Source organism: Vombatus ursinus, unplaced genomic scaffold (assembly GCF_900497805.2).
Source record: "Vombatus ursinus unplaced genomic scaffold, bare-nosed wombat genome assembly UNPS02000580.1, whole genome shotgun sequence".
NCBI lineage: Eukaryota > Metazoa > Chordata > Mammalia > Diprotodontia > Vombatidae > Vombatus > Vombatus ursinus.
The window spans coordinates 785,032-812,460 of NW_020940358.1; the positions used below are offsets into that span (position 1 = coordinate 785,032).

Genomic DNA, 27,429 nt, shown 5'->3' on the forward strand with positions numbered 1-27,429 from the left:
CCTCCTACTTAGGAGTCTAGGAAGCCCTGCTTGCCCTACCAAAGGCTCCATTCCTTCAAGTCTGCAGATTTCTTCCTACTATTCATTGGACCCCAGCCTAGATATGCCCATGTCCCCAAGATTCTCTAGCCTTAGTTTCCCCATCTGTCACCTTGGGGGCAACAAGGAGCTCCTAGGACCATGAGTGTCATTTCAGCAGAGGCATCTTCATGGAGAGGGGACACAGGGTAAAAAGAATCATCTCTTGCCATCCTCAAACAGAATCCCTTCCTGCTTCCGCAGGGTCTAGGCCTTAGCATCAGCCTTTCCTAACCTACCCTTTTTTCTGTCAGGAAGCAGAGGGACAGGGACCCGGGGCATGTGCACAAAGTAGAGACCTCCACACTCCACTCCACTCCCAAGACAGACCTCTAAGAAACCTACTATTGTGTGTGTGTGTGTGTGTGTGTGTGTGTGTACATGCCGGCATATACGTCTGTATATGCAGAAATTAATACTCTGCCTCTTGCCCCATGACAGGTACAAAGAAACACACTACCCCTCTTGGGGTGAGGGGCCCCTCAACAGTTGTTTTCCACTTCCTGCTGTGGCTTCTGCCTATCCATGCCCTTTACCAGATGGGGTGGACTTGAGCCTTCATTGTTCATTGCAGGGAAGGGCGTAGACAGGATGGCTATCATGCCCGCCATACCAAATGCCAGGCATACATTTTGTCCTCACTTCAATTCTTCCATCGTCCCCATGGCCACCTCTAGGGGCCATGCCCCGCCCACTTGAGCAGTTTCTTCTGCTCCCACCACCACTTCTACACTCCCAATATAGCTATGGTTCCATCCCTCAGACTCCTAGGGCCATTGGGCTGGTTCAGGAGGGGAAGCTAGGCATTGGTCAAAGAAGCCTCAGAATGTTTTCAGGCTGTTGAGGAAAACCTTGTAAGATCTCCATTTGGCTCCTTTCCCTCCGTACCCAACCACTAGGGATCTCCCAGAGCATTAAACACCACCCCCCCCCAGCAAGGACCCAGTGACCCACTACCATCCACAGAGATTTTGCAATCATGCCAGTCCCCAGGCCCTCTGCTCTAACCTCACACCTACCTATTCTTCCTAGTATTATTTCTCAGTGGCCAGGGTTGGTTTCAGACCCAGTTCCTCTTCTTGGTTCCTATTATAATTACTACCCAGGGAAGGGGGCTGGTAGGGAAGAGGGGGGCAGGCAGTAGTGGAAGGCCCAGCAGCCCATCAATCCCCTTTCCCCCTCCCCATTCTCTTCTCCCAACCCTCTCCCACACTTCCTCCAATCTATTCCAGTCACAAAAACCGTAACTCAATCTGCTCACTTCCCTGTGACCTCTCATAGAATCATAAAATATTAGTGCTGGAAAGGACCCTAGAGATTGTCTATTTGTTTTAAAAATGAAGAAACTGAGGTCCAAAGAGGGTGAGAGACTTGCCCCAAGTCACACAGCTAGTCAAACTTGGATTCCAATCTAGGTCTTCTGGTTTTAAGCCCAGTGATTATTACTATAATTATAATTATATAGTTATTAATAATAACAATAGGTAGCATTTATATAGCACTTACTATGTGCCAGGCACTGGTTAAGTATTATAATTATCACATTTGATCCTCACAATAAATCTGGGGAGGTAAGTGCTATAAATTATCCCCATTTTGCAGATGAGGAAACTGAGGCAAACAGAGGCTAAGGGACTTGCCCAGGGTCACACCGCTAGGAAGTATTTGAGGCTACATTTGAACTCAGGACTTCCTGACTCCAGGCCTTGTGCTCTATCCAACTGTGCACCGCCCTCTTCCCCCCTCCCCACCAACACACTTCTACAAGGTCCTATTTCCCAGCTTCAAATCCCTTTGACACCTTCAGAAAGATTTTAGACTGTCATCTACCCATACCAGGTGGTCTCGGGGACCATCTATTCTAAGCCCTAATTTTGCAGACAGTGAAAGTGAGGTTCGGAGACATGAAAGGTTCTTACTCTAGGTTACTCATTTCCCAGTAGGTCTGTTCTGTTTTTCAGTAGACAGCATTCTTCCTGAGGGCAAGAATCACAGCTTGCCACACATACCCCCTCACCCCCTCCCTCCTCCACCTTACCCTCTTCCTCCAAGTTCCCTCCCCTCCCTGTTGACTAAGCACTTGCAGACAAAAATCTCTGAGGCTTCGGTTTAAGCTCTGAGGTTTTTATTTGTATATTGTGTTTCCTTTACCACTATATGGCAGGTATGAGCATGACATCAATGAATTAGTTTCCACATCTCATACTGAGAATCCATCTTCTCTTAAAAGTCCCTCACATACCGTAACACACAGGATTCAAGTTTTCATTTTATAGCAATGCCACTCAGTTACAGAGATGCTGATTAAAATCACCACTGTGTGCCCCATCACCACACACACACACACACACACACACACGTGTGTGTGTGTGTGTGCAAGAAGACACAATGTAAGAATATTAGAGCTGCGAGAGACTTTAAACAATACCTCATCTCAACTTTTTCACTGCATGAATGGAGAAATTGAGCCCCAGACAAGAGTGACTTGCCCAAGACCACAAATCCAGTCAGTGGTCCAACCTGGATCTAAATTCAAGTTTTCTGACTCCCAAGTTTAGTGTTATTTTTCAGGAGTCTGGTTTATTAACAGAGGGAAGAGGAATAGGAGTAAAAAGTAGGGTGAAGAGAAGAGGAAGGAGCCAAATATTAGGCTCTGTCTCTCCTCATGGTGTCACAAGGAGGTACCCAGGGATCCAGGGTCCATCTGGGAAAAGTCTCTGGGGGCAGAGTCCCAAATGGCAGCCCTACATTTCACTATAATCTTTATGGTTGGGGAAGAATTTAGCAGCTGGCCAGGTCAGCTGTGGTCATCATGATTTAAACCAGGCCTCTAAGTCTCTATAGATCTGGTTCTGGGACAGATGGGGGTAGCGGGCACAAATGTTACAGAAGCGCTCCCTCCAGTCATCGTAGAGATGCACAGCTAACCTTTCACGCCATACAAAAAAGCGTTGGTAACGACTGGCATTCATGCTTTTCAAGAAGGTGGCCAGTTCCTGGGCTGAGCTGAAGTCATCCACATGGACAAAGGAATCAGCTGGCAAAAAGGCCTCATAGGTAGACCGAGGAGGACCTAGTACCACAGGCACGACCCCTGCACCCAGAGCATTTCTCCATAACTTCTCAGTGATGTAGTCCCGGTGCTGAGAGTTCTCAAATGCTAGGTAGAATCGGTAGGGGGCAAGGGTGGGCAAGAGGCAGTCTGGGCAGAGTGGTTTCCTGTTGGCACGGCCAAATACATCCACCTGAAGATGTTTAGATAATTGGTTGTATACCACCACACGCTTCTGCGTCCGCTGATAGTTACTGATGACCCAGGCAGCCATACGGTTCTTGGCTGGCACAGGGGGAGCAGGCCCATGCCGGGGCATCAGCTTTCCATAAGGCACAAAGATGTCAGAGTCCCTCCGGTAGGTCATGACCCAATTGAAAATGTTACGGTAACGGGAAAGCCCCTGAGTATTGCTTGGAGACTCTAGGTTAGTCCACACCCAAGGCTGCCTAAGGGGCCTGTGAGCCAAAGGCAGCCGGACAGCCCCATTCTGGAGTTCCTGGTGGTGGAAGACAACGACGTTGGCCTGGCTGAGGAGGCTATGGTTGGTGCTGAGCCAGCAGTTGACCACACCGTAGTGAGCGCAGACATCACCATCTAACGGTAAGGACTTGTTAAAGGGCCAGTGCCAGATAAGGACCGTGAGCTTAGAACTTGGCTGGAAGGCTCCACTCAGGGACCACATACCAGTGCCCCATACCCTGCTTGAGGACAGGAGATGAGATATCAGGAGCCAGAGAGCTATGAGCAGTGCCATTGCAGCCATGGCTTGATGGGAGAACAGTCTGTAGGTGGGCATTGTCTAGGGCATCGAGTCTGGGCAGTGTCTTGGACCCATCTGGCTCCTAGTTGTCTCTAGAACAGAAGGTCACATAGCTTATGTGGGCCCGTGGAAGTTATTCTGGGGGTCAGGGAGGGATAGGGAACTTTAGGGCTAAAGCGACAGAAGGGTAGTAGAAAATGGATATGACTGAATCAGAACATCAGGGTCCTATTCTATGGTCTTAGTCTCCTCATCTGTAAAATGGGAATAATATTTGTATTACTAATTTCACAGGAATACTGTGAGAAAAGTATTTTGGAAAACATAAAGCTCTATATAAATATGAGTTATTATTGTTGTTACTTTGGTCTTTCTGCTTAGGCTTCCAGAAGCTAGGGGTAGGGAAGGAAGTGAGAAGCTCTATGAGTGTCCCCCCACCTGGGTCCAGAAGGGGAAAGGATACTTGGACTCTGGTTACAGACATTAAGACAGAGTAGGAGCAGGAGAAGGAGATGAGACAATGGCCATTCCTAACCCCAGGAACCTGTCTCGTGGATGTCTGCCCCACCTCAACACCAGGCCCCACCCCCACTAATTCTTCCCTACCATCCTTTTATAACACCTAGCCAAATCCCCTAATTACTTTCCACATCCCAGTTGTGTGTCTTTTCTCCCCTCTCCCATCACCCTCCCACAATCACCACTCTGATCCAGAACCCTGTCTGGGATCTGACCGAGCTGGTTTTTGCCCAACAGAAAGGACCAATAGACTCACTTTCATTGTGCATTCACAGTCGTCCTGAAATCACAGCCATCCTGAAATCAATCACAGCCGTCCCAGAATCACTGTGGTCTTGAATCACAGCCCTACCAAACCGTTGCCTGCCTAAGATGTGCCTGCTGTCTATCACTCCTGGTCCTTGGTGGTGGAGTGGAGGTCACCTTCCTGCCAGATTCTAGAATACAGTCACCTTTAATAGCTGTCACTTCCATCTGCCTGCTGGCCACACCCACACACTCCCCCCAGCCACGCCTCAGCTCTACCCAGGACCCTGCATGGCTCTTACTTGGAATGAAGAGGAAGGGGGGTGGTGCCTTCTGAGAGACGGATGGCCCCATGGGAGACTTTGAACCCGTTCCCCTGGGCTCTAGCCCCTAGTCTCTCCTCCAGGAAGACCTGGGGCCTTTGCCTGAAGAGATTCTGGGATCCCTCCCTTCCTGACCTCCTCCTTATCCCCCACCCTCCTTTCCCAGGAGTCAAACCAGGCCAAGATAGGCAGGGGAGAGTCTCCAGCTGGTCTTACAGAGTGTAGACTTTGGGGAAGGGGCAATTAGGGCATGAGGGAGCAGGAGGAATGAGGTATTGCCTCCCCACCTTCCTGCCATCCCTCTTCCAGCCAGCCTGATTGAGAATGACCCTCCTACCACCTCCATCCCTCCCAACCTGTCCCAGCCGACTTGGGGACTTGGTACTGTGTCCTGGAGTAGGGCAAACTCCGGAGAGGAGGGACACAAGGAAGTCTTAATGAGAGCACAGCTTGCTGACTCAGCTTGTCAAAGCTTCTCTAAAAGCTGGTCTGTAAAGGCTTGGCCCCAGAGCTCTCTGTTTGCCCTCTGGGCCAGGGCAACAGTCACAAGGGGGCAAGGATTGGGGTAGAGAACACCAATCAGAAATGGGAGCACCCAGAGATTTCCTGGTACTCACCTTCCCCTCTCCCTGGAACGTCACTTAGGGAGGGGGAGGGTTGTATCCCTCCACCCCACCAGAGCCTACCGTTAAGCTCAGCCCCTGCTTACTTCTTCCTTCTGCTATTTCATCACCCACTTCCCCCTCCTCCCCCATTTGTGGGTTCCCAGAGACATACCCTCCACTATTCTATTAAGAGGTCAACAACCTTTTTCCTCTCTCTTAGCCCTGGCTCTGCCTCCTGCCCAGAAAGTGCCCCATAGAGGACAGAAGAGCCAAGTAGGGCGACCCTGCCTTCCTTGGGGTCACAAGATCATAGATTTACAATTGAAAATGACCTCATAGGTCATCTGGTCCAACCACAGCACATTTTACAGATGAGGGAACTGTAGCTCAGAGAGGCTGTCATTTGCCTAACCAAGGTCACAAAGTGACTTTGATGTGAGGTGGGATTTGATCCCAGGTCCTCTGACTCCAAATCCAGGTGCACTTTCTTCTATACCACAATGCCTTCTGAGCAAGGGTTTCCTAGTCTCATCCCACCCCCTTCTAGTGGGCATATATCAAGCAAAGGATTAGGCAGAAGATATGGTTATCTTTGTCCTCAGAATCCAATGTCTCTGTGCATCATGGTAGATGTGACTCAAATGCCTATCCAATGCCAACCTGAAGGGTCTCTAGCACCCTGCACCAGTAAACTGGAAGAGGAATTGCTGTCCCTTGCCTCTATGGCCATGCCTAAGTCATGCCCCTGCAAATTCTAGGGGAGTCCTCCCATCTCTGAATGACTCCAGTATGCTCCAGAATCAAGGGAAAGCAAGAGGTATCACATGAGACTGATAGGGTGGCATCTGGGTAATGCCCCATAGGGCAAACCTGATTAAGGTGTTTAGAATATACTGATGGTGGAGAGGTCCCGGAATGTGAGGGCCCAATGCAGGGTGGGAAAAAGGCACCAACCTTACAGTTACCAGAAGTGAGTATTAGATTTGCAGTCAGGGACCATGGCTTTTCTTATATGACCTATGTGACTTTGAACAAGTCACTACTTTTTCTGGGTCTGGGGTCCTTCATCTGTAAAATGACTGGGACTAGATGATTGCTGACCCAGTTCCTCAAAATGTCTAAGGGCCTTTTCAGCTCTGAATCTGCAATTCTCTGATCCCATAAGATGCTTCTTGACCATCTACAAAGCATATGGCTTTGGGCATCACCTTCCCTCTTCCCTTTTCTAGCTCTCCTTCCCTCATTAGTATCTAAGGTTCTTGAGGGCAGGAATTGTCTAGTTTGCTTGTATTTGCATCTGCAATATTTAGTACAATGCCTGCATTCCCCTTTTAATAAAAATGTGCTCACTCTCTCTTCTCTCCCTCTTTCTCTCTGTCTCTCTCTCTTTCTCTGTCTAGCTCTCTCCCCCACCACACTTTACCCTAGGGGCACATAGGACCATCAGGGACTATCAGCATAGGAAACCTCAGATCCTAGAGGGGTAGGGAAGAACTGGCAAACGTTCAGACTAGGAAGGTGGTAGTAATGACTCAGGCATGCTGGCTGTTCTTCAGGGGGCTGCAAGGCTCAGGGGCTTTCCAAGCTGGGGAAGGGGAAGGAGTCATTCTGTCCTTGTGACGCACTGAGGGGCCCAGTTGTCCTGCCAAAACCTCCTCTGGGAGAAACAGAAAAACTGTTGACCCCCTGGCCCTATGCCAGGCAGATGGTAAGAGATACCCAGTAATCACTGAGCCTCTCTTTTGCTTCTGGGATGGAGACTATCCCTTCTTGCCTGTGTCGCCCTGTCCCTATTTAAAAAAGAAAAAGTCTTATGAACGCGCGTGCACACACACACACACACACACACACACACACACAGAGTCACATACACAGAATTGGAGGTCTGGAAAGTTCAGTATGATAGGAGGATTTATGGCTGGAAGGGACATTAGAGACCATTGAACACAATCTCTTCATTTTAAAAATGAGGAAATTGAGGCACAGACAGATAAAATTACTTTACCTGGGGTCACATAGAGCCTGCCATTTATTTGAACCCAAGCCTTCCTGACTGCAAGTTCAGAGCCCTATTCACTGTACCATGCTGTCTCTCTCAAGATCCTAGAGTTAGAGTTGGAAGTGACCTTAGGGGTGAGCTAGTTCAATCCCCCCTTCCCATTTTACAGACGCGGAAACTGAGGCAAGGAGGGTTGGACTTAAAGTCTTAAGTCTTAAGTGGCAAAGACAAGATTGGAACTGAGGTTCTCCCATTCCAAATTCAGGGCTCTTTTCACATGCTGGGATGCTGGTTCCTTCCATTTTTATGGCTTTCTTGCTTACTAAAGCCTGAAGAAGCTGGAGGAGCTGTGGCACAGTTAGGGTTGGGTGGGGGTTCAGCCTAAGTGGTCATCCGCCTGGGAGGACTGGTCAACTCCCTAATCAAAAGTGAAGTTCTCAGATCATTTTCATCCTTATCACTGGGAATGTCACCTAGATCAGAAGATAGAGAGACAGAGCTCTCTGGGGTGGGGGAAACTGGGAAAGGGAACTCATTGCCTGTCAATTTCCCCTCCCCAGTTCCCTAAGTTGTCTCCAGATGTGTGCTAGAGCCAGTTTCTGTAGGACAACTCTTTGTTAAATTTTCCAGCATGAGCTTTTACATCTTTGAAACCGGCAAATGCTACAAATCATGCTATCCACATCCAAAGAAAGAACTATGGAGTTTGAATACAGATAAAGCATACTATTTGCTATTTTTTTTCTTCTGTTGTATTTTGTTTCCTCTTTCTGGTGGTTCCTCCTTTTGGTTCTAATTCTTACTTACAACATCGCTAATGTGAAAATATGTTTAATAGGAATGTATATGTATAGCCTATATCAGATTGTGCACTATCTTGGGGAGGGTGGTGGGGAGGAAGGGGGAGAAAAATTTAAAACTCAAAAGTTTATGGAAGTGATTGTTGATAGGTCAAAATAAATTAATTTTAAAAAATGCTACAAATTGGCTGGATTTATTATTTGTTTTTGTTCTTTAAATTGACTAGACTTAAATGATGGTTGTTGTTGCTCAGTTGTTGTCGTTGTTGAGTTGTTTCAGTCTTGCCTGACTCTTTGTGACCCCATTTGGGGTTTTCTTGGCAGAGATACTGGAGCGGTTTGCCATTTCCTTCTCCAGCTCATTTTACAGATGAGGAAACTGAGGCAAACAGGGTTAAGTAACTTGCCCAGGATCATACAGTTAGTAAGAGTCTAAAGCCAGATCTTAATTCAGGAAGATGAGTCTTCCTGACTCAAGGCCCAACACTCTATCCACTGTGCCATCTAACTGCCCTAATTGATGGAGGAAAATGTTAATAATTCATATTAAACTTAAAAGTATGTTGAGTGTACACCCCCCCCCCCCCGTCAGTTGTTAAACATTTACCAGCATATTCCTGGATCTCCTAGGCAGGAGCCTCAGGATGAGAAATAGGGTCATATTTCTTTCCCTCTCCTCTCCCAGACAACAGTAACCTGGTCCAAGGCTAGGTGGTTTCCCCCTATCTGCTGGGACTCTAGGGAAGAGGTACCATCATGCATGGGGGTGGGGGAAGGTTTCCATAAGTGAAAGAGATCATAGACCAGCCTGTCTTCATGGCGTAGGGGATGTGCAGCTCAAGTATGACCTTGAACAGAGCTGTGAGCACCATTGCCACCTGCCCCTGCCCCTGTTAATTACCTAGGTGAAATTTACCAGGCCCACAGGGAACATTCCCTTGAGGAAAGTTTTATTGGCATAGTACCCAGCTAGTTCCAGTGCTCTCTGACACTACCACCCTCTACCCCTTGAGAACAGAACACCTTGTTCAGAAGATCCAAGTGCTTCCAGGGATCTGTTGTGCAAGATCAGAGATAATGACACCAATTCACCTGGACTGGAGCATGCAGTTAGCTACTGGGGCTACAGAGAGGAGCTAGAAGAGTGGGCTTCATCTACATCTTTGTCATTTTGGTTGTGTCTGACTCTTTGCGACTCCATTTGGGGCTTTCTTGGCAAAGATACCGAAGTGGTTGGCCATTTCCTTCTCTAACTCAAAGGAAGAAAAGAAATAATTATAAAATAGAACCTGTAATAGATTAAAGGTAGGGGGTTCATTTATTCCATTGAAGTCCTGGGTCACATTCTGTTAGAAGGCAGGAGAACCATTAGGTCAAGTAAGGTTTTGTTGTTGTTTAAGTCATGTCCTACCCTTCCTGACCCCATCTGGGTCTTTCTTGGCAAAGATACTAGAACAGTTTGCCATTTCCTTCTCCAGCTCATTTTACAGATGAGGAAATTGAGGTAAACAGAGTTAAGTGACTTGTCCAGGATTATACAGCTAGTAAGTATTTGAGGCCAGATTTGAACTCACCAAGATGAGTCTTCCTGACTCCAAGCCCAGCACTCCATCCACTGTACCACCTAGCTACCCTGAAATAAGAAAACTTCATCACAACCCCCATCTTTGGGCACTGATCTGCCCAAATTGTCTAACCCTCTACAGGCATACTGGACAGCAGTGTCATCACATGTTTCCCTCTGGTTATGGTGCTAAGTCACTACCATCACTGCTGTGACTTCCAACCTGGGGCCACGATTGTTTTGTTTCATGAGAGTTTATCATAACTAGCCAGCCCCAGGTTCCAAACCATGCTTCACCCAGACTATCTTCTTGCCATGTCAACACAGTCATTCCCCAACACCCCCCCCACTGAAAAGAGTAATCAAATCAATACCACTATTGCACCTAAAAACGGTATGTTTGAAAAAAAGAAAAAACAACTACCCTAGGGTTCCACTCATCATCTTTGTGACATCCTAGACCAAAACAATTCCTCTAAATATGTGTAGTCTTTCCCACTAGAATGTAAGTTCGTTGAGGGCAAAGACAACATCTCTGTTATATTTGTTATCTCTAAAGGCCAGCTGGTAGGTAGTACAGTGGATAAAGAGCCTTGGATACTTACTAGCTGTGTAACCCTGGGCAAGTCACTTAACTTTCACCTTCCTCAGCTGTAAAATGGGGATAATAATAGTTCTTATCTCAAAGGGTTGTAGTGAGGATCAAATGAGATAAAAGTACTTAGCAGTGTCTGGCACATAGTAGGTGCTTATTTCCACCCTACTGTTTAGCACAGTATCTGGTACATATTAAGCTGTTTACCATTTTTTTCATTCATTCTTTTATTCATTCATTGTCTGCAGTAAAAGGTTTCAGGTGGTTGAAGATGCCACTTCTGGGCTGGGGATGGTTGAAAATCCTTGGAGTTAAGGAAATTTAAGGATAGCATCAGGAGAACAAAGCAGTGGCCAAAAGAACTTGGGGACAGGTACCTGCTCAGCAACCGAGATTGGGCATTAACTCCTTGGCCATATATTCCTGCTTTGATTCCACAGCTTCTGACCAGCTTTGGGTTTCCTCCCTGATGAAGCCCATACCCCTGAGGCTATCATTACTCTGGGATGCTTCATAGGTCTGTGTCTTTTTTTTTTAGACTGGATCTCTCTATCCCACCAAGGCTGAAGTGTGTTGGGCGCTCAAAGGCCTGATCCCACTCCTATTGGCACAGAAGCTTTGGCCTACTGCCTTTCTGACCTGGGCCAGTTTGACCCTCCTGAGGCAGCCTCTGCCAGTGAGGATAGCAGATCAACTCTAGTCTGACTGCAGCTCTGAACCCCCTAGCTCAAGAAAACCCTCAACCTCCAGCAGTAGTAGGTATTTCAGGCATTTGCCGCTATGCCCACCTCAGGTCCACTCCTGTCTAAAGCTGGGCCTCCATCAGTTAAGTTATTGGAGACCACAGAGGCCAGCAATCTTAGAATTGCCAAGGGGTGGGGGGGAAGAGGAGGAAGGAAGCAAATGGCTGATGGGGAGATACCTGGTATCCCTCAGGGATATCTGAAGGGCTTCTGCAGCCAAAGATAGCTTTCCACCAGTCAGAAAACTGCAATCAACTGGTGAGGTGGGGTAGGGTAGGGGGACAAGTATCTGAGCTGGTCAGCCCCAGGGGTTGGTACCTGCAGGTGTCAGTACTGATGGCCATTGAGTAGGAAGGGAGCTATTCATGTGTGGGTGTTTGCATCGCAAAGTATTAACACCAAAAATGACTTTCGAGCTCTCTTTTTGTCTATAAACCAAGGTCACATTTAATGGCTGACATTTACATAGCACTTTAAGTTTTGCAAAGTGCTTTATATGGATTCTATTTTTGGATCCTAGTGAGTTAGATGCTAATACTATCCCTATTTTACAAATGAGGAAACAGAGGCTGAGGGAGGTTCAGTGACTTGCCCAGGGTGACACAGTGAATAAGTAAGGAATAAGCAAGATTTGGACTCAGGTCTTTCAGGTGCACTACCCAGTGCACCACCTCAGCATATTAGAGATATTTCAATGTTTCAGTTCCCCAGGATTGCAGGGCATGGCTTGCCCCAAAGGGATGGTGAGAGGGATTGAGGGTTTACCCTTCTTATCTCTGTTTGGGATAATAATAGTTGATATTGATATGATGCTAAGTACCAGACACTGTGCTAAGCACTTTACAATCATCTCACTTGAGCCTTACAACAACCCTAGGATTGTTGTAGATGCCATTATTATACTTTTTTTAATATTATATCATATATATTACATTATAGATGAGGAAACTGAGAAAAACAGGGGTTAAACAACTTGCCCAGGATCACATATTTAGTAAATGTCAGAGTCTGAATTTGAACTCAGGTCTTCCTGACTCTAGGCCCAGTGAGCTATCTACAGCACTACCTAGCTACCCTAGGATGCAGATCATCGGTTAACTACTGGAATCAGGGTGCTACAGAGAAAACTATTTCACCTGGGCTGGGCAGAGCAGAATAAAAATTTTGCAAAGAGGGAGCAATCTTCACAATAGTTTAGTTATGTAAAGCAAAATTGCAAAATCGTAATAAATTGTATAGGTAGAAGAAAACCAATCAAAGTATCCTAAAGAGATTTCTGTGTCTAATTAGCATGACCAATACCAAGGGGAACAGTTCGGAGGCTTGTCCCTCAAGGTATTGTAAGAGTCTTCAAGGAGTTAGTTACATACAGTTCTTTCTTGATGCCTTTCTTAGCAAGCAATGATTTACTAGGATTGCAGTTGTAGTTTTGAGGGGTAAATAACAGACATAATCTTATATACATTATGAACTAGGGAGTAAACCTATAAAGAGTAGTTATGGAATAAATTGGTTTTGTTGGTCTTGCTAGAGTCTAACATCTGGGGCAGCTAAAACTTACTTCCCCTCCCGTTGTATTAAAGATAGAGAACACTGGACTGTCAGGTGCACTGGGTTCTAGTCCCAAACATCACGCCAAGCCTTGGCAAGTTACTTAATTTATCTGGGTCTCAGTTTCCTAATCTGTAAAATGAGGAGCTTCAAGGTTGCTCCCCAATCTAGCATTCTATGATGCTGTTTTACTTCCTCATCCCAGTCTGGAGGATTCTTTTCCACTCCAGCCAAAGGTAAATCCAAGTAACATCATCTCTTAGGCAGGAGGTCAGAGAAATGTTGCAAAAAAAAAAAAAATTCAGGAAGCTGAAGGAAATAATAGAGAACAAAAACCAGATGCCTGGAGGCAAACCTTGAGAGAAAGGGTTATTGTGGACTATTCTATCCCAGGCAAGCAACACTTTGCCAGAGCTCCTTCAGGGCGGATCCCACAAGGCCTAGGAGGTACCTCTAAATGCCCTCTACCTGTTGTGGGATCTGTTTTCAGGGCTAAAACAGGAGAATTCAGCTCCAAAGAAGGAACACAAAGCATAAGAATTGGAGTGCTGTTATTGCAAAAGGAGCATCCTGTCTCTTTAAACATGCTAAGTACCTAAGCATTAAGCATTTAAGTGCTTACTATGTGTCAGGCACTAGGGTTACAAAGACAGAAAGGATGAAGTCCCTCCCTCAAGGTTATATTCAATTGGGAGACATGTATACAAAACTACAAGTCACTAGTTGTCAGTGGAGGAGACTAATTAAAAAAAATAAATAAAACAAAACCCTCCTGTATGTTATAATTGAGCTGAGCCTTGAAGGGAACTAGGAATTCTAAGAGGCTGAGGTAAAATAAGAACGCATTTTAGGCAGGGGAAGGGTCCAGTTAATAGAAAGACACTGAGATGGGAGAGGAGGATAAGTCTGGCTAGCTCACTGAATACAATGGAAAAGTTAAGTGGGGGCCAGACTGTGAACATTTATAAAATGCCAGGGAAGTTGGTATTTGATCCGAGATATTATGAACATTGGGAACCATTGGAATTTATTCAGCAAAGGAATGCCCCGACCAGTTAGGAATATCACTTTGGCAGCTGTGTGAAAGATGGATTAGAGAAAAGAGACGGGAGGCAGGGAGGCCAATTAGGAGGCTCCTGCGTTTCCTTTTACAGGATGGGCATGGTGGTTCTCCTGCACTCCCAAAGGGGCTCCTGCAGCAAGCAGGGAAAAAAAAAACCAAACCTCAATCTATCTTGTGTTGTCTTTGGCCCACTAGGGACCTTACTTCTTGCTACTAGACCTGCTATTCTTCCTGTTTGTGCTGCCAACCAGGCACAGGGTGCTTCCCGCAGGCCCCACCCTATACCCACAGACTGGCCTCTTCCCCGGCACGCCTTTTGGGGATCAGTCAGCAAACATTTCCTGAGGGGCCCCTGAATACAGATCAGGACTTGGCCCAAAAAGGGAAACTACAGATCCGGGTTCTGGCTTGAGGAGCTTCTAGAATAGTGAAGGGGGTCAGCAGCAGAGAAGACAAGCCACTGAAAGCCAGGGGTGGGCCCCCCTTAGGCAGCTAGTAGCAAAATACATAAAGAGTGCTGGGCTTGGAGTCAGGAAAGTCCAGAGTTCGAATTTGATCTCAGATATTGACTAGCTGGCTATGTGACCCTGGACAAGTCAATTAACCTGTCTGCCTCAGTTTCCTCAACTGTAAGAGAGGGATAACATCTACCTCACAAGGTTGTTGTGAGAATCAAATGATATTCATAAAACACTTAGCACATTCCCTTTGATTCTACACACATATACACAGACACACACACACAAACAGAGTTGTGGGAGCTAGGATGCATTTCTAGAGCTCACATTTCTCCATCCTTTGTGAATTTACCCCATTTTTAGGTCTTGTTCTGGGGTGTGGGAGAAAATCAGTTTTTTTTTTCCTTCATCTTTAACTCAGGACTGACTGACTTGAACTTTGCTCCAAATTCAAGTACTATGGATGCTTCCAGAACTGGGAAGATAATGACTTTGGTAATTACTAGAAGGACTTGTGTGGATAGAGGTTAGACTTGAATATTTGCACCTGTATACAGGAACAGAATAGTCACAGGGGAAAATTGAGACTTTTGGAGTAACAGCACCCCAATTCTTATGCTTTGTGTTCCTTCTTTGGAGCTGAATTCTCCTGTTTTAGCTCTGAAAACAGATCCCACACCAGGTAGGGGGCATTTAGAGGCACCTCCTAGGCCTTGTGGGATCTGCCCTGTAGTAGCTCTGGCAAAGTGTTGTTTGCCTGGGATGGAACAGTCCACAATAACCCTTTCTCTCAAGGTTTGCCTCCAGGCATCTGGTTTTTATTCTCTATTATTTCCTTCAGCTTCCTGAATTTTTTTTTTTTTGCAACATTTCTCTGACCTCCTGCCTAAGAGATGAAGTGACTTGGATTTACGGGTCAGCATGAAACAATGTCAGAAACAGGGAGCCGGGGAAGGAGATTGAGTCAAAAGAGGAAGGCAAGGCAGACCACAAAGGTCGTCTACTTCTATTAAGCCTATTTCCCACATCCTTGCAGGGCAAGAGTTGAGAAAAAGAGTGCCACCTCTCAATCAATTAATAAGCACTTATTAAGAGCCTAGCCTACTATGTGCCAGGCACTTTGCTGAGCATGAGGCATCCAAAGAAAGGCAAAAAGTCCCTGCCCTCTCCAAGCTCCCAATGTAATCTCTAACTCAAGTCTCAGAGTCCTGAAAGCTGCTCATAGAGTACCATCAGAATATTAGTCATGCAGAGGTGGGGGGGGCCCCGGCACACCAAGACATCTCGACATCTCTCCAGGACAGCCAATACCCCAGAAGAGACAAACATCAGGCCTTGGGGAGTGAAGGATTGGGTACATGTAGTCTGATACAAATGTGAACACTCTCAGATGATGCAGAGTGCCTCTAATAAGGGAGGAAAACAGCTGCATGAAATCAAAACTCAAGAAGACTGGAGATCTAGAGATTGGTATGGAAGACACAAAACCTTGGGGGAGCTCTAGGGTGTGAGCCAAGGGTAGAGGAGCCCCAGAAAGAGGTCAGGCTAGCCAAGGAGGGATAGTCTTTCCTCTCACTCGGAAAATCAGTTTTATCACCTCCATTACCAACCCCCATTTTGACAGTATAAATGAATACAAAAATCAACAAGGCACAAACAAGATTAAAAGTGGAAGAGATTGCCCCCTGGTGGAACTCTGGGCAAACGCACAGGCAGGTGATAAAGAAGCACTCACTACCTCCAAGGCCATTGGGGCTAACATACAGCTCCAGAGTCACATGAGGACCGTTATTTGCCATCTCCCACCCAGCTGAATCGGGCAGAATCACCAGCTAGCCCCACCCCCACCCCAAACTGTTTATTCCCTCACAAGTCCCCATCCCAAATTAGTTGCAGAGACCAATCCAGTCAGTTACCACCCAACTTTTATTTCCAAACTGGCTCCCAAACCATCACAAGTTTGGGAGTGTGAGGTGAAAGAAGGGGGAGAAAAAAAGACCTGAATATTGTTTTTCAGATGCCCAAAAAAACGTAGATACAGGCAATGGAGGGGCAGAAAGAGAATCTGGGGTTGGGCAAAGGCCTGATCATTTGTGTCTCAGACAATGGCCAGTCAACAGGACAGGGCAAGTGAAGGAAGGGGGAAGCAAGAGGCATCCTGAGCCCCCAGTAAGTTCCTATAATGCTGATCCTGGCTCAGATGCCCCCATTAGGCATGGGCATGCCTGGGATGCAGGGCTCACCCTTAGGAAAGGTAGACATATAGAGTGCAGGGGGCACAGGTGGCGGGGGTGCTGCATAGTTCTGGGGTACAGCAGCAGTTGGCAAGACAAGGGCAGTGCCTGGGGCCAGCTCATAAGGCAATGCTTCGCCATCTTCCCCATAGGGCAGAAGAAGCCGCTTACCCTTCTGCCTTCGGTTACAGAACCATACTCGAACCACCTAGGAGGGTCAGAGAGGGGACTCAGGTCAGGCCCTTTGGTCTCCAAACTCATCTGCTATCCCTGAATACTGTAACACTGCCCCCCTCACTGCTGTCTACTGTCCAGCCTCCTCCCCAACCCAGCCCCATAACCTGCCCATGCCCAGGGGACCACGCACATCTTTGTCCAGGTGCAGCTCTTCTGCCAAGTCACAGATTTGCTGTGGAGTGGGCTTCCCACAACGCCTGAAGAAGCCCTCTAGGGTCCCCTTCACACTGGTCTCAATACTTGTACGACGTTTACGCTTTCGGGCCTGGGCTAGCACTTGTTCCATACTGCACATCTGGGGGGGGGACAGGGCACAGCTAGAGCCTGGGGTGGGGGGGAAGAGCAGCCTGGGCTTTGAAAGCCCCGTTCCTTCCCCTTCCTTCCCCGAACTCAATCTAGATTTCTCCACCCCACACATGGCGACTGCTCCATCCAAGCAGGCTGTAAGGAGGCTGCTTCCTGGGAAGCATCTATTGGGTATGGGGAAGTGGGGTGAGGTGGGGGACATCTTACCTCCTGAGGGTTGTCGGTGTTCTCAACAGCCTGCAGCCACCTCTGAAGTAGTGGTTTCAATTTGCACATATTCTTAAAGCTCAATTGCAGAGCTTCAAACCGGCAGATGGTTGTCTGACTGAACATCTTTCCTGAAGGCAAAGGTGGGTGCTCAACTCTGGGCTCCGGAAGTGGGAGTCACTGCCCTCTAGGGTTCCCATCCCCACTTCCCAAAGACCAGGGCCACTGTTTTTCCTCCCTTCAGTTCCTACCAGGCTGGCTTGGGGGAAATCAATGGGGCTGGAGAGAGGAGTGACCAGGAGAGGAAACCTAAACCCAACCCCTTGACTCCTCTTTGATCTTAGGGATGTTAATCACGGGGACTTGGGAGTCCCTATCATCTTATTCTCACTTGCTCCAGGATTAGAACAGCTACCTCCATACCTCTGTTAATCATAACTTCACCCCCCCCCACCTAAACCCATCACCTTTACCCACTTCTCACCATACAGTGTGCCCAAGGCCATGCCCACATCAGCCTGAGTGAAACCCAGGGAAATTCGCTTGTGTTTCAGTTCTTTGGCAAACAGCTCCAGTTCCTCGGAGGTTGGGGTGTCCTGCAGAGGTTGAGGGATGGATGAAGTCTGAGGAACTTACTTGGTAGCTTAAGTGAAAGGATCCTGGTCAAATGGCCAGGGAGACTTACAAGGCCTGGAGTGTTCTTCTCCCTCCCCCACATATTTCAGGGCTAGGAAGAAGCCTCAAACTTTAGGACAAAGCCAATCATCTCCCTTATTTTGGGATGAATGGTGGAAAATTACCACAGATCATGGAGTTTTTAAAGTAATTAAGGGCCCAAATTGGGGAACCCTTGGTCCAAAATGTACATTCCAGAGTTACAAACAGTGATTATTTTACAGAATCTGAAAACGAAAAGGACTATTTCATTCATTCGTACTTCCACTACTTTGTGAAGAAACAGAAGTGAAATGATTTGCCCAAGGTCAGAAGGTTAGTAATCAGGGCAAAGAGACAAGCTAGAGCACTGTACACCATACCCTCTGTCAGTTTTCACAAGACCAACAAAATCCCAATCAACATCAGGAAGGCTGTGGCAACAGAAGGGGAAAATATTTTTACCCCCTTTCTTTGCACTGAACTACATGGATGTGCACATGGGAGTTTGAATAGACCAGCCTGAGCACCTCAGGATCAACATACCCCCTGTCCAAGTACAAGAAAAATGACCAAGAGGCTGAAGGGTGGTTCTATGAGGAGACAAAAGACCAGTCTCTTGTCTGGAAGGAAGGCCAAGAGGCCCAATATTGGAGTCTATATAACCCAGAGGGGGGCCCAGTTTACTTCTAGAGCTAACAAAGTAGAAAACAAACCAAAAGGCCCCACACCTCTGATGGACCAACTCAGTGGATCTTGAGGTTATATAGATTGGGATCCCCACAAAGTTGGGGAAAATGCCAAGTGACAATTGTAACAGGGGAGTTGGGGATTTTCTGGCCTGGGTAAGCTGGGAAGGAAAATCCAGTCTGGCTTTCTACCATACCACGGTTGGGGGGGAGGGGCCAGGTAGATAGGATCTTAAATCTTGGGGATGGTGGACTTTGTTATTTCTACGGGGCTGAGTAAGGCTCCAGAATCCGATGCTCCCAGATGTTTCCCCTTCCCCAGTAAGAGACTCAACCCTGAAGGGAGATAGTATCTCCACAGGTTATACTGCAAGCTTGCACGGCCCAGAATCCCTCCCTTCTCCTTTCTAACCCTTTCTGGGACAAGGCCTTAGGCAAAATAAGCCTAGGTGACTCTGGATCTGGGTTTCCCACCCAGCTCAGCTGAAGCCAGCTGAGGGTTGAACCAGGAGAAATCCATAATGGAAATATACTATGTCTTCTTACCTCCTCTCCACTATCACTAGACGGGATGCCCTCCTCACTGGCTGCCCCACTTGAACCACTGGTGCTGCTGACACTGCTGCTGACGTTACTGCTGCTGACGATGCTGCTACTGCTGCCGATGCTGCTGCTGCTGCTGCTGCCCAGTCCTGGCTGGGGCTGCTGGAGAGGGGCTGGGTAAAGGGGCCTGGGACCCGGAAAGGTCCCCAGAGCCTGGAGAGGGTGAGGAGGGAGAGGGGGACCTGGCAGAGCCCCAGTGGGAACTGAGCCACTGCTACCCAGGCCCGGCCAGAAGGGCCCCGTCCAGGCAGGCGCGTAGTAGGCTGGGCCCGGATGGGCGCAGTACTTAGCTTCGGTCTCCCTGAGGTCCCGATCAGGAGCCCCAGAGGATGATGAGGAAGGGGAAGAGCAGGATGAGTCTTCCTCTTTGGGTGGCATGAGGTGAAGGTTGTGGGAGGCACTGACCTGCCCGGCTTCAGCTGGGGGTGGGGGCGCTGAGAAGGCATACCACCCCTTGGTCTGGCTGGAGTCGGGGGTCGAGGGTCCCTCCAAGCTGTACTCACTCTTCACTGCTGAAGGGAAGGTAAAGAAGGTCTGGGATTGTGGCTGGGGCTGGGATGGTCTTGGAGCGCTTCCCCCGACGTAGCCACTTTTACCATAGTGGGAGGACCCATCGGGCATCGTACCCTGGCCCAGGCTGAAGTTGCCTGGAGGCAGCCCCTCGTGGTTAAACATGCCCAGCTTGACTTGGCTGGCTGTAGCTGAAGGTAGGACCCAGACCTTCCCTCTCTGATGGGATGGCTTCTTTGCCTCTTCGTCTTGGTCCTGGGCGCGGACGTAGAGCCGTAGCTACTGGTGCTTGATCGATGGACTGGACTGGACTGGAAGTGTAGGCACTTGGACCTCAGAGTGCACAGGGGGGCAAGGCCCCCTCAGATTTTGAAGAGGAGACTCTGTAGTCGATGCTAGTGCTGGGGGACAAGCCTGACCCCTCCCCTCCCACCCAGGGCCCTAGAGCTTTCAATCATTATGTTAATAGCATCCCAGCTATTGGCCCTTTAAAACAATAGAGAGGAGGGGGCTGAGAATGAACTTGGGTATCCTTTGGCTGGGGCAGGGGTAGAGGTTCATTGAGTGGGGGACTTACTTGCTTTTAACTCCACCTCCAACCCCGCCCCCTTCCCCCACCCAACCTCTGCACTGGTGGGAGGCAAGGAGGAGGCATTATTTACCGGTGTTTAGAGCCTTATTGGGCCTCCCCTAGGGATTCAGGGCTCCTAAAAATGCAGGCTCCAGGAGCCCCACCATAAAGGCCTGAGTGCCAGTCAGGGACAATTGCTGGGGCCGTTCCTGGCCTTTCCCTGACACACTTGTTAATGCAAATAACAATTTGTCTAATGGCCCTGAGTAGCTGGGGGGCTGACCTGGGAGGTGAGGAGAACTCAAGACCACTCTTCCCCCCAAAAAAACCCCAGGGCCTCTTTGGGGGTCTGTGGTAAAATGACATGTGTGCTAAAGGCCCAGTAACCACTTGTGGATTGAACACACAAAGACACAGACACCACCAGACAGACACACAAACATCCACATAGACAAAACAGATCCACACACAAAAACATATGCATATGACACAGACCAAAGCACACATTCACATATACGGGCACTGACCCATAGATTCATGGAAACCCACATGCACAAGCTGATAGAAACGTACATGCAGATATAGGTGAAACAAACACCCACCTACAGAGACCTACACAATTAATCTAGCCTTTCTTATAATCCTTCCCCATCCTGATTAGTACTAAAACTTTACCACCTAATGACTACTGTTCCTTGATAAAGGAGGTCCCTCTCCCCCTTTCCCTTTCTCTCCCCCTGCCAAGATGTGAGACTGAGGCACTCAAAGAAGGCAAGGGACGTCACAAGGTCATGGGGAGGTTATTATTAAGGGACAGAGAATGGGAGAGAAGGTGAAGTGGCTAAAGGGAGGGGCAGATCAGAACAGATACCTCCCTCTCCCTCAGGGAGGACTGGGTGGGGCTTGCCACCTCCCAGAATTTCTCTCCAGCCAGAGGCCAGACACGCAGCTGATAAAGTTCCTTCAAATCTCAGAATCATTAACCTGGGGTGGAGGAAGACGCAGACACAAAATCTGTGGGCCCCAGAGATCCCTGGATACTTCCCTAGGGACCATAAAACCCAGGATCTTCTTGCATAATAAATATCCTGTCCTTTAAGACCATCTCTGCAGGCCTAGCTTTTCCCCCCATAGTTCAGGGCAGCATCTCCACATGTCTGTGAGACAAGCCCACAGGATGACTACCTCTACTCAAAGTCAAGATGTCCCAAACTCACCTCCCACATCTCCCCTACCACCCCCAAACCCAAGCCACCTGACTTTATCTATATCCAAAGCCAGTTATCTCTGAGCCTCCTTCTTCCTTAGCTCCCCTCCATCTAATCACTTCGCTAACTTCAACAATCTTAATAGACATCCTGAGGCAAGCTTCCTAAACAGGCCTTCTCTTCCAATCTTCTCTGCACTGGGGTGCCAGATTAATCCTCCTCAAGCATAGCTTTGATTACATCATTTCCCCTTCTTAAAAAACCTACAATGGCTCCAGAACCAGCACCAAAATCCTCAGTCCAGCACTCAGTCTCCCAGGAATTGGCCCCTGATTTCTCACTGCTTTCCTATACCAGCCAGGTGCCCAGTCAAACTAATCTATTCACTGTCTCTAAAGCGACTTAATTCAATGAAAATTATTAAAAGCCTAGTTGGGTGCAGAACTCTGTCAAATTTAAATAAGACAGGGTTCCTAGTCAGAAGCCTACTAAAGCAGGATATAACCTATACACACCTAACTGTAATACAAAATACAGAATAAGTATGGTAAGAGGTGCCATGCCATTTGAGATCCAATTCAACAAGTGTTTATTAAGTGCTGCTAAGTGCAAGGAATTGGGTTAGGAACTAGAGACACTGCCCTCCAGGAGCTTACAAAACCTTGCCTTTGCTGAGCCTCAGCTGATTGTTTTCTCTCCTGGAAAGTCTTCCACTTCCCAATCTCATACTATCAAAACCATTCCAAGATCCAGCTGAAGTCCTATCTCATTCAGCAGGCATTCCTTGACCACCCAGGTTCACACTGATCCCCCACCTTGATCTCCTCTTACACTTTCCCACCTCCACCCCTGAGAGGAAGGCAGTTTGATGTAGTGGAAATTTGGCTGCATCAAGGAGTCAGGAGACCTAGCTTTGAGTTACTAGCCATGTGACCTTAGGAAGAAAGTCATTTACCTGTCTGAGCCTCTTTGTTTCTTCAATGGAGAGACAACACTTGCACTATCCACCTCACAGGGTTTTAAAGAGAAAATGTAAAAGTGTTTTGTAAATATTAAAGCACTATATAAATGTAAGCCTCACTCACACAGTCCCATATTGTGATGAGAGTCTTATCTCTCAAATTGGATTGTGAGGCAGTTGAGAAATATCGAATCAATGTTCATGCCTGATGCTCAAGGCTTTCCAGTCCAATCCCTGGCTACCTGGTCTGGCACCCTCCCCTAAGAGTACTTCAGGCTCCATAGGACCTGTGCCCTCCCCACCACCCCAGGGCTCCAGGTCAGAGCAGAAGCCATTAGAACCCTGGTGGACCACAATGACACAGTTTTTAAAAGTGGCTGCCTGGGGGGAGAGATCATAGCCCTAGGTGAGGCTGGGGGAAGGGGCAGGGCTACAAGGAGCTTTTAGGAAGCAGCCCCACCTCAAATCCCCTCAGAAAACTGGAAAGCCTCTCTCCTTTCAATCCCTGACACTATAAGTTTAGGCCTTTGAAGGCTGGCTCTCAACTCCCCTCTACCCCCACCAGCTCTTTCACAAACCCTAGGGAGCCCTCTTTCATCCCCACCTCCTCCAGCCTAGGGACTGTCTTTCATATCTGGAGGAGGCCAAGTTAAATCCTGCTTCCTCCAAACATACCCTACCTCCCCAATCTCAGAGCCAGTGGCCAACATTCCAGGTTATAGGTCCTAAGGTCACCTACTTATGGCTGCAAAAGAGGAAAGAAAAAAAAAAAGGTTTTAACTCTTCTTGCCTTCCCCAAGGTCACTCACTACCTTGGGTGGGTGATGAATAGGTTTCCGGGAACTGTCAGTTCACTTTCTCCCAACTCCCCCCCTAGACCGTCTCAGGGCTACTAGCCCACCCCTGGGGGGAGGGGTTGATCATAGGCTGCACTTCAAGGCAGCCAGGCTACAGGACTTCCCCTCTTCCCCCAGTGAGGCCATTAGCATGATAACTATCCCATCTTCTCCCCCCCTCCCTCCCAGGGCCAGTCCACCCAAGAGGACAAGGCTCAGGCCCCCAGAAGCCTAGCCTAAAAATGTCCCAAGTCTACTAAGAGATCTTAAAACCTCTTAAGATCACAAAGCAGTACCCCCCCAATTCAAACCCCAAGAACTTAGAGAGACTCCCCAAATATTACACAAGACAAAAGATCACACAGAAATACACTTGTCCCCCCCAATCACAGAGTCCAACACCCTACAAAACCATATTCCCAAAGACCCCAAAATAGACCACAGAAAGCACTACAGACCAAAGTCAACAAAGTGAGACCACAGACCTGACAAGAAATACTCCAATTAGAGACAAGGGCCCAGAGATTCAGACTCAAAGCCTCTAGACTTGGGTCTCCCACAGCTCAGACTGCTTTCTATTCCATAGATCAGACTCCAAATCCATCCATCTCAGATACAAGGCAATGTCACAGGACTCCTAGAGTACCCGACACACAACCAAAGAAGCCCCCCCAGCTGGTTTGAAATATTGTTTTTAATAAAATTGAATTTGTTTCAAAACGAATGTGGATACAATCCCGGCCACAAGCAGGAGGGGAAAAGGTCTCACAGTAAGAACCAGGTGCAAGAATGTACAGGACAGGACGCAGGCACAGACAAGGAGAGGACACAGGCATAGCGAGAGGGAAAGACACAGGCACAGAAGAGAGAAGACAGACCTGGAGGATTGAGAACCTCCTAGGTGCCTGCCCCAGGCCCTGGCACCAATGCCCACCTCATCCAGTTTTGGATCCTGAGCTAGAATCACTTTGGTGGGAATTGGGGGAAGAAAACTGGAAGGGCAGAATGACTAGGGCCCACATACCAGGTTTACAGGGCCAAGAAAATATTTGGGGCTCTGCCACTGGGAGGGGTAAATGGCCTCATCCCCTGTCCCAGGGGCTCTGGGGGAAGGCACCTGGAGACTAAAATCTGTCACCAAGTTCTGTGTTCCCGGCATGGCCAGGGCCCTGGCTATAGGGAGGCCTGGGCTGGGTGAGGGGAATACTACAAAGCTGCTTCCCTCATCCCCTTTTGGAGAAATCCCAGCCCCAAAAGGTTGGCGGGAAAAGGGATTGGGAAAAGGGACAGACGGTAGACCCCCTTCCTTCTGGGAGGATGGGGAGGGGAGCTCATGACTTACTTGCCCCCCTCCTCATCTCTTTCCCAACATTGGAAGGGGACAGAGAGACCAAACAGGAGGGGAGCCAGCACTCACTGCAAACAGCAAAACTTGGGATTTCAGAGCTTTTTTTTTTTTTCTTAATAGGGGGAAACATCCTAATATTAGCACCCCCCCCACCCCTGGCCATCCCCAACCCCTTCACAGCTCCCCTTCCCAGGCTGGAGTCACTGGCCAGGAGAAGGCAGTAGGCTGGTCATTGGTGAGATTTAGGGGCCACCAGCCGGGAGGGCCGGGGGCTAGGGCGGGCGCCAGTCCGGGACCCACTAGTGCGAGAGCCCGAACTGACTCGGGGACCAGATCCAGATAGAGAGCCAGCAGTGGCTGGAGGACTAGAGGCAGAATGGGGGCTAGGGCCCACCAGAGCAGAGTCGTCAAACATTGGGTTCTTCACCTCCATCTCTCCAGTCTGGGGGGGGGGAGGGAAAAAGTGGGATGTCAGGACCCAGATCTCTCAAACCTCTCCCCACAACTAGAGAAGGAGCTGAGTTAGAATATATTCTTAGAAAACTCCTATTTCACTGACCATGAGGGGAGATGAGGTTTACAGGGGACTCGGGACTGATGTGAGAAAAAACCAACAAGGATCCTCCCAATCCCCAGAGGACTGAGCACCCCCAAAATATTATATGGGAAGGGGGTCCCACAGGAAACAGAGGCTTCAGGGGTTGAGATAAAACTTCTTTGCACCCTGCTGGGGGAGGAAATGGTTGGGAGGAGGAGCTCAAGCCTGGCGCTGCAATGGGGGTGGGGGTGGGGGGTGGGGTAGACAAGTGATAAATGGCCTTTTAATGGGCCAGTAAAGACCACTTCCATAAGAAAAGACCCTTCTCCCTCCCTCAGGGCTAGGGATCGGGGGAAGGGAAGAACAAACCTGTAGCTCTCCCAAAGACTCCACTATAGGAAAGGGGGCTCTGCCCCCTCTCAAGCCACTCCCCCCCCAGGAGCTAGCTGCTTTGTGCCCCTGCCTCCCATCCAACCCCAACTCCCAAGAAAGGGTTCCCTACCAAGGCATTCATAGGGGCCAAGCCAGGGCACTCATAGACAGTGAAGTCTCCATCCTCATTCTCTTCCTCAGAGGACCCAGAGTCCATAATTTTGGGCTGCTCTTTATGCCTGAGAAGGGGATAGAAGGCAGTGATCAGGAGACCCATAGATTAAGACACTCAATGGGCTGGAGTGGGGGGGGGGCACCTCATCATTTCATTAGTTTTCCACCTCAACCTACTGAAACCTGAGCTTACCTTCTCCCCAAGCCAGTCTTGGCTCCTGACCTCTCCAGCTGTCAAGGTCACCATCCTCCCAACCTCACAATCTCATTTTCAATTAGTGTGTCCCTTCCCGGTGCCTCCATGGGGGAGAAAGGACACATATCTTTCCTCAGCTGGAAGACTAGCCTCAATGATTCTAAAATGAATAGTCTGAGGACTGGGTGAGGGAGGAGGGAATATGGGCGAGACTGTAGTTGTCTGGGTTATTTCTTCTGTCTTTTCTCCCTTGGCATATAATACATGATAAACCCTTGTTGATTTATTGGTTAGGGCTAGGAGAGTTATCAGATCACTGATCAGGCAGGGGAGAGCCAGATTTCTTGGGTTTTTCGCTCAGATTGGGGATCAGGCTCCACTCCTCTCCTTGAGGAGCTCTGAGGGCTGAGCTTCTCTTCCACAAAAGCAGCTTATTTGAGATTCTAGTGAAGTGCCAGTCTCCTGTCTCCTCACCCTCACCCTCACCCCCACCCCCACCCTGTATCTGGGCTTACTGCATGGCACGTGGTAAATCCACTACTCACTTCTCTAGTGACAGCATCTGCTGCTTCTGGTGCTGGTAGTGATACATCTGGGCACTCTGGGCGAGCTTCTTGTCCCCAGGCTGTGGGCAGAGGGCCATAAGAGCATCGAAGGAGCCCAGAGTATTCCAACCCCACCCCTCAAAAAAACTCCCTGAAAAGCCTAGAACCAGGGGACCTGGATTTGAATCCTGACAGCCACTTAACTAGGTGTGTGAACTGAAAACTCTCGGGGCCTCAGTTACCTTACTGTCAAATGAGCAAGGAATATGCTACTTGATTTCTAAGGTCCCTTAGAAACGAAATCCATAAGGCATGCCATTTTCTTCATAAAGCAAGGTTCTTAACCTGGGGCCTAAAAAGATTTCAGGGAGTCTGTGTGTGAACTTGGGGAGAAAATGATATCTCTATTTTAATTAACCTCTAACTGAAACTTAGCCTTTTCTTCAATTATGAATTTAAAAAACAACAACAATACACCTTATTCTAAGAAGGGGTCCATACTTTTCACCAGACTGTCAAAGGAGTTGATGACACAAAAGTTTGAGTCCCTGGCCTAGAGGTAATGGAGGTCAAGGTCAATGTGGCCTATGAAGGCAATGGCTGAAGATCAGGCCCAATGCCTTAAACCTTAAACCTCTCCACCTCTAATCGGCAACTCAACTGCCCACAGCTTCTTCCCATTCCCAGGCCTCTCCCTCCCCCATACCATGCTTCTGCCGAAAGCCGGGGAGCCGGATACTTTCTGGGACTTGGATGAATAGTCTGTTTTCTGAGCCAAGCGGATTTCCTTTTGTAACCTGAAAGGAAGATAGCCTCACTGATCTCAGGCCCAGGACCCCCACCCCCAACTGTCTCAGTCAGTTTGAAGCCCGGTTGAGAGA

General features: G+C 48.3%; 3 protein-coding genes across 5 annotated transcripts in view; all 3 read right to left on the bottom strand.

Annotated features, from left to right (window-relative positions):
- Positions 1–2,186: 2,186 nt before the first annotated feature.
- Positions 2,187–9,976, bottom strand: FUT7 (fucosyltransferase 7). 2 transcript variants are annotated; one of them, XM_027848081.1, is made up of 3 exons: positions 9,960–9,976; positions 4,669–4,849; positions 2,187–3,985 (listed from the first exon to the last, which is right to left on the bottom strand). In XM_027848081.1, the coding sequence occupies exon 3, from the start codon at positions 3,927–3,929 to the stop codon at positions 2,889–2,891; it is 1,041 nt and encodes a 346-aa protein (XP_027703882.1). In that variant the 5' UTR covers positions 3,930–3,985; positions 4,669–4,849; positions 9,960–9,976; the 3' UTR covers positions 2,187–2,888. The 2 variants fall into 2 exon arrangements, with proteins under 2 accessions (XP_027703882.1, XP_027703887.1); XM_027848086.1 differs by lacking the exon at positions 9,960–9,976 and adding an exon at positions 9,478–9,601.
- A 6,291-nt stretch (positions 9,977–16,267) lies between these two features.
- Positions 16,268–23,946, bottom strand: LOC114033539 (POU domain, class 5, transcription factor 3-like). 2 transcript variants are annotated; one of them, XM_027849067.1, is made up of 5 exons: positions 19,233–23,946; positions 17,828–17,939; positions 17,344–17,474; positions 16,961–17,125; positions 16,268–16,801 (listed from the first exon to the last, which is right to left on the bottom strand). In XM_027849067.1, exons 1-5 carry the CDS (start codon positions 19,962–19,964, stop codon positions 16,556–16,558), a joined length of 1,386 nt encoding a protein of 461 aa, XP_027704868.1. In that variant the 5' UTR covers positions 19,965–23,946; the 3' UTR covers positions 16,268–16,555. The 2 variants fall into 2 exon arrangements, with proteins under 2 accessions (XP_027704868.1, XP_027704877.1); XM_027849076.1 differs by lacking the exon at positions 16,961–17,125.
- A 105-nt stretch (positions 23,947–24,051) lies between these two features.
- NPDC1 (neural proliferation, differentiation and control 1) overlaps positions 24,052–27,429 on the bottom strand; it is a 17,612-nt gene continuing 14,234 nt past the window's right edge. Inside the window, exons 3-6 of the mRNA XM_027849689.1 lie at positions 27,255–27,345; positions 26,549–26,628; positions 25,764–25,872; positions 24,052–25,165 (exon numbers count right to left, since the gene is read on the bottom strand). Of these exons, the coding sequence (XP_027705490.1) occupies positions 24,953–25,165; positions 25,764–25,872; positions 26,549–26,628; positions 27,255–27,345 (493 nt within the window). The 3' untranslated portion in view covers positions 24,052–24,952. The remainder of the gene's footprint in view (positions 25,166–25,763; positions 25,873–26,548; positions 26,629–27,254; positions 27,346–27,429) is intronic.

What these genes read in the sequence shown, in the direction of transcription:
- FUT7 (XM_027848081.1), bottom strand. Translation starts at nt 3,929, where the DNA reads ATGCCCACCTACAGACTGTTCTCCCATCAAGCCATGGCTGCAATGGCA.
- LOC114033539 (XM_027849067.1), bottom strand. Translation starts at nt 19,964, where the DNA reads ATGTTTAACCACGAGGGGCTGCCTCCAGGCAACTTCAGCCTGGGCCAG. An exon ending in CTAGTGATAGTGGAGAGGAG is followed by an intron (nt 17,940 to 19,232) that starts GTAAGAAGACAT and finishes CAACCTCTGCAG; the next exon opens with GACACCCCAACCTCCGAGGA. An exon ending in AGCTGCACCTGGACAAAGAT is followed by an intron (nt 16,802 to 16,960) that starts GTGCGTGGTCCC and finishes TGACCCTCCTAG; the next exon opens with GTGGTTCGAGTATGGTTCTG.